This window comes from Ambystoma mexicanum, chromosome 3p (genome assembly GCF_040938575.1).
Source record: "Ambystoma mexicanum isolate Mex_15411 chromosome 3p, UKY_AmexF1_1, whole genome shotgun sequence".
NCBI lineage: Eukaryota > Metazoa > Chordata > Amphibia > Caudata > Ambystomatidae > Ambystoma > Ambystoma mexicanum.
The window spans coordinates 572,932,909-572,938,908 of NC_090925.1; the positions used below are offsets into that span (position 1 = coordinate 572,932,909).

At 41.6% G+C, this 6,000-nt stretch overlaps 1 protein-coding gene across 5 annotated transcripts in view; it reads left to right on the top strand.

Annotated features, from left to right (window-relative positions):
* The window catches only part of TP53RK (TP53 regulating kinase), a 79,344-nt gene extending 74,988 nt beyond the window's left edge, over window positions 1-4,356 (top strand). For all 5 annotated transcript variants that reach the window (XM_069651305.1, XM_069651306.1, XM_069651304.1 and 2 more), the window contains exon 3: window positions 3,435-4,356. In XM_069651305.1, coding sequence (XP_069507406.1) covers window positions 3,435-3,913 — 479 coding nt within the window. In that variant the 3' untranslated portion in view covers window positions 3,914-4,356. The remainder of the gene's footprint in view (window positions 1-3,434) is intronic.
* The last annotated feature ends 1,644 nt before the right edge of the window (window positions 4,357-6,000 follow it).

Below are 6,000 nucleotides of genomic sequence, written 5' to 3' on the forward strand. Positions count from 1 at the left end.
TAAGAATGTTTGAATGTTTGACAGAGGGCTCCCATGCCATCGCTGCCGACCACTTTATCCCGCCGGAGAAAGCGAAGGTCGTTGGCTGCTCAGGCAAGTCCCGCGGTGGGTTTCCCGCCACCAGAAGCCAACAAAGACGTCCCGATGACACTGACGGAGTGAAGATCCAGCCCGTGGTCGAATCACGATCGCCAAAGCTTTCCCAGGTACCTGCTGTGGTTGCAGCACCGACAGGCCAGAGGACAGCTGAAAGCGACTACCGCTGCCCATTGCCAGCCTGCATCCATCACCGTCGAAGGTATTTCAAGTCCACCAAGGCTTGTTTGCGGAACCAAACATTTTGCATTGAGGTTTACCGCACACCTCATCTTCCCAGGGCTTCCACCATCGAAGAAACAATTGATCATCGAAGAGCACCGTGAAGGTGGAAGCTGCTGTATCACCGCAAGTGTTGTACTTTTCCTTGAGGATCTCGAAAGGGGGTCCATCCTCAAAGGATACAGTTGAAGAACCGTAGAAGAAACTCTTCCACTTCAGGTAAATTGGGGTGGTTGAACTTTTTAACCAAGAAGCAAGGCTTATTGAGCATTTATGGACTGGGCTTGTTAATTCTTTTATTACAGGTTGCCCAGGAGGGGGGGATCCTCATTCAGAATTGTGCATCTGTATCCAAAGAAAGCATGTTGCCATTGCTTAACCTTAACCTGCCTTCCTTCCTTATTATTTATGCTGATACACCCTACTGAATGATTCGTATGCTCTATTATACCTGGCAGCAGTTAATGCATTTTAAAGAAATCTGAAGTCTAAGTGTGGTACAACATAGAATTGTATAGATTTGTCATTTTAGTATTACCAGAGTACAAAGTGTGTTAATCAATTGTGTGTGTGTGTGTGTGTGTGTGTGTGTGTATATGTATAATATATGAACCTTAATTTTATATAATGAGCTGTGTGTACATTCCTTTGTGGAGGCTTGGGGACTCATAGTACTTCATCACCTCCTGAGAGCGTTAAGCCTTGTTGCTCGTCCATAGCTACCATATAGAGAACCATGGCTGGGGTTTTCTGTGCCTTTACCCTGCCATATAGAGGGCCTTAGTATAGATACCCCCCTATAGTCTTTACAATGACGTATATAAAACCAAGAGGAACTTTAAATCAATGAGAAACTCCTGCGACGTGGGAGGAGAGAACCCTACGCAGAGGCGATCCTCTCACTGGACGATGTCCTGCGGGGGTGGAGCCACGCTAGACCGCAGAGCCAGCGGTAGCATGGAGAGCGAACCAAACACGCATAAGACGCCAGAAGGCTGACATCCTGACCGACTAAGAAGCTAAGGTTGGGAGAGGGAGACAGAGATGGAGAAACAACCATCTCATCTGGTGGCACGACCACAAGAAAGGCGTGGTGGGCCTAGGGCCTGACCACCGACCTCGAGACCAGACTGCAGAGGGGAGACCGGATCCCTGAGCTCCAGACGAGAAGTGAATTTCCACTGAGACGAGCAACAGAAGGGAAGCGAACACTCATGAGGAGAGAACACAAGTGAGAGGTACAAACATTGATAGTCAAGCCTGGGGAAGCCGACAAGGTTACGGGAGCCTGATAAAGAAGAGAATAGAGAAAGTGAGCCTATCAGTGGGCCATAGGGCTTCGAAGAGCCATGAGGAACTAAGAGACTGTAGAGGCTGTAGAAGCCGCAAATGGAATGGTAACCTGTTAAACCTGAGCAGAGATAAATTAAGGCTACCAGATAGCTGGAGGGCTTTGGAGAGCCCTAAGAAATGGAGAAACTGAACTCATTGAATGTCCAAGGCTGGGAAAGTCCCAAGGGTTATGGGAACCAGATAAAACCGGACAGAGAGAAAGTAAACCTTTATGAGGGTTTTGGTGATCCCTGAAAAACAGAAAGACTTTAATATCCAAGGTTGGAAAAGCGGACAGAGTTATGGGCACTCGAGAAACCCGAACGTTAATGTGAGCAGGCGCAAGAGCAAGACCCTTCCAGATAATATTTACAAGAGGACTTTGGGAAAGCAATAAAATAAAAACGTGTCCGAACTATATTTAGTAAAAACTTAATTTAGAAAGACATTCAGAATTTGATAAACCTTTGTTTAAACGTTTCTTACAAAAAGGGATCCAGTGTTTGACACATTTTTGTTTTAAACCTTTTGGAAAGAAAGAGACCCACAATTTGATGAGCATTTATTTTAAACCTTGTATTTCCTGAGGAACTTTGCAAGGACTTTCTTGAACTTTTACAAATCTGTCTCCTGAGGAAAAGGAATTCAGAATTTGACTAACTTGAAAAACCTGCTTCCAGAAGAAAATAAAGCTTTGGGACAAGCAGACGTCCAAGGCATAGGCCATGTCCTGGCATCCTGCTTTTTGTTTTGTTTTTCTAAAGCGGTAAGGCCAGTTAGTTGGGTATAATTTGGACAGAGGAAATTTTACTTTAGACTTTGATGTACACCTTTTAGTTTCATAGTTCTTTAAATGTATGTATCCTTTGTAGCGATTGGGCTAGCTCTGCATTTTATTTTACATTTTTAATAAAAACCCTTGAACATGTCAGTCACTCATTCGACTCTTTGTTCTGGTTCACCACACCTCTTTAAATACGAAAGAGGAAGTTACAACATGGGGAAAGGCTTTTGCTTTCTTATAGAGAAACTGTTTACTTTTACATGACACCAAATGCATGCTCATGTGTTCCCTATTTCAGTTCTACCAAGTTTTCAATAAAAATGCTTGATTTATAAGGACCACTTCCCATTTCAATAATATCAAATAAAATGGAATTCGCTAACTCAGTTGCCTATTTAGTACACTCAAAATCAAAGTAAAATGTTTACTTCACCATCAAAACTCCAAAACATTTATTTCTACAACCACTGTGTGCAAATGGCCTTCCATTGTTTGGGATAATGACAGTTCCCCGATTTATGTCCCTGGGCTTCACCTGGGACCATAACTTGGTGTCTGGTCATTATCCCATGATAACACACCCTCCCTCAGTCTATAAGGCTATTTTACCGGGTAGCTGGTTAATTTTACTACTTGTTATGCGACAACTGAGAGTATGTATTATTCTCTTTCAGCTCATCGTGCAATGGGCAAAGGTGACTCATGCTATCTGTGTCATAGTGGTTATGTGTTCTTTTTTTTTGCGATTAAGTTTGGCAGCTTGTGCATGCTATTTAGTGAGGATTAAAGCATTCTTGATGTCGAGGAGATTAAAAATTCGGACTGCACTCCATTTCATAAACTAAGATTAGTCCAACCAACCAACCAATCAAACCGTGTGTTTCTTATTTGGTAGGTCACATATTTCTATCCAGATGACTCTATCTTTGGAACAAGGCTGTCAATGCTTAAATGTAATGCATATTGTAAAGTAACAAGTCTCTCCTCTTTTGGTCCTCAGGTATTTCTGCTCCAGTGGTCTACTTTGTAGACTATGAATGCAACTGTATATACCTTGAAGATATTGCACTGTCAACAACAGTCCGAGATCACATTATTGCCATTCAACATTCGGAAAAGGATCCTGCAAACTTGTATCCATTAGCTGAGAAAATAGGCCAGATTCTGGCACGGATGCATGATGAAGATGTAGTTCATGGGGACTTAACAACCTCCAACATGCTTTTGCGCTTACCAGCAGAAGCGCTAGACCTGGTGTTAATAGATTTTGGACTGAGTTTTATCTCTGCTCTTCCTGAAGATAAAGGTGTTGACCTCTATGTCCTGGAAAAAGCTTTTCTGAGTACGCATCCCAACACAGAGGATGTTTTTGAAGTCCTTCTAAAAAGTTACTCGTCTGCATCTAAAAAGTCAAGCTCTGTGATCAAGAAACTTGATGAAGTGCGTCTAAGAGGAAGGAAAAGATCAATGGTTGGGTAGCAAAATAAGAAACCTGCTTCCCCATTAACCTTTCCTACGCATGTTTCTCCAACTGCAAATGGCATAGAAATGTCTCTCCTAATACTTGTCCTGCCCTATGATATCATCTTAGAATAAACATTTGAAACCTTTACATTTTCTGGTTATCACAAGTTAATATATATTTTAATCACAACATTGGGGCAGGTATTTGTGACGGGTCCATGCCTCGTTGTGTTTCTTCATCCTAGGTTTTCTTCATGGGATAAGCCCATATCACAAGTATACTTTAAACCGTATTTAAATGCTCTTGTATTTTGAGCATTATTGTAAATGAAAATCTTAGTCATATGGTTTAGCTACAGTTTTACATTTTAATTGCAAACAGTTGGTAAGATTACGAATTGGAGTGTAGTGTGGTGAATACATGCATAAGACCTGTCTAGTAAAATCTTGCAATATACTGTCTTTGTGTACTTTTCTCTGTCTTAGATCACTGACAACAAGTCTAAGTGTGGAAACATTTCTCTTATTGAAAGCGAAGCTAACCCTCAGTATACCATTTATTCAGATAAGCTTGCTTCCCAAGGGTCTGAATCACAAAGATTCTCACTGGAGTATATCCGGAGATGCCTGTTGAGCACCTCGGTTTTACATTTGCTGTCTTATTCCTGAGTTACAAAGCCTGAAGCTGGAACAAATCTGCGGATGCTTAGAACATCTCAGATTTGCATCCGCAGTCTTATTCCTGATTCACTAAGCCTAAAAGTCTTACAAATCTGGAGATGCTTCTAGCATCTCTCAGATGCGATTGAGCGAGTTTTGGCGAATCACATTTGCATTTCAGCAGCTCATCTCAAAGCTCCTTCCAGTATCTCCAGATTTGCTCTGGTTTCAGTTTTTTGTGAATCTCGGAATCCGAGATTCTTGTGCGCATCTCCTCATTTGCTCTAGTGCACATTTTTATGAATCAGGCTCTAGGTCCAAATACATTACCCCAAAACATGGAATTTTGCTACAGACCTCGTTAAACAGTCTGCATTCCGAATATGTGCATTCTAAGCTCTGTATCAAGGAGACTACATCCATCTTTTCATTTACTTAACAGGTATGGAAATGTTTCACTTTTCAAAGAACACTTATATGAATAGCATAACTTCACAACTCAAAAAAGTTGTTTTGCCTCCTGTTTGCATTTAAGTCTTTTGTACGGGCTAAAAAAAATGCAATGCACATTTAGTCTGTTTTATGAGACAAGAAATAACTCCATCTTATTTTGTTTCTTAAAATGAAGGTTTCCTCAAGAGTGTCTGACTTTAACGATCTACGTAATTATTGTATTGTCTTGCTAGAGATATACATTGTGTTTAATTTAAAGAACATTTAAAATGCTTCAAAACTTTCCATTGAGAATTGGATCAATTATGTTTCTTTCGTATATTTTCTATGTTAAGGTTTTTTAATGACTTAACAAAAGAAAGATTGAAAATGTGCAGTTGAGTCACTGAAACATCATTGAGTGTCTCAAAATAAATTCTACCCTAAGGTTATTTATATAGCCCCTCATGCTGAAATGTGTGCTGTTTCTAAGCACCCACGGTTTGGTAGTAATGGCACATGAGGCACCAGGAGATGAAATAACTTACCCAGGGTCCACATAGCCCATCTGGTGACCAGGTACACAATCTTTACTATGGAAAGCTTGAGTTCTCTGCAGACCACTGGAAGTTCCACGGCAGGCCACCATTTTTTGGAGCAAACACTGGCCCCAACCCAGCCCTGGCACATGCACCCCTGAACTGCCCAATCATCCCAGGCTTACCTGGCCTTCCAGACCCTCACTGGCCCGACAGTCTCAGATGCCAGCCATGGACATAGAAAAGGGACTGCCGCAGCCATGCTTCATTGTAGTTTTTTAAAGTGAATTCAGCACTGGCTAAGCAGAATTCCCTCAAGAAAAGTAGCACCTCCACTCATGCCTTGGGTACTGATAGCTAAATGTACTTCAGTGGGGTACTTTACCAGATGGTAAACGGTCCTGGGCTCGCCTTAAACCCAAGTGAAAAAAGCCCTACCTAAGTACATTTTTAGAGCTACATTCCTATTCA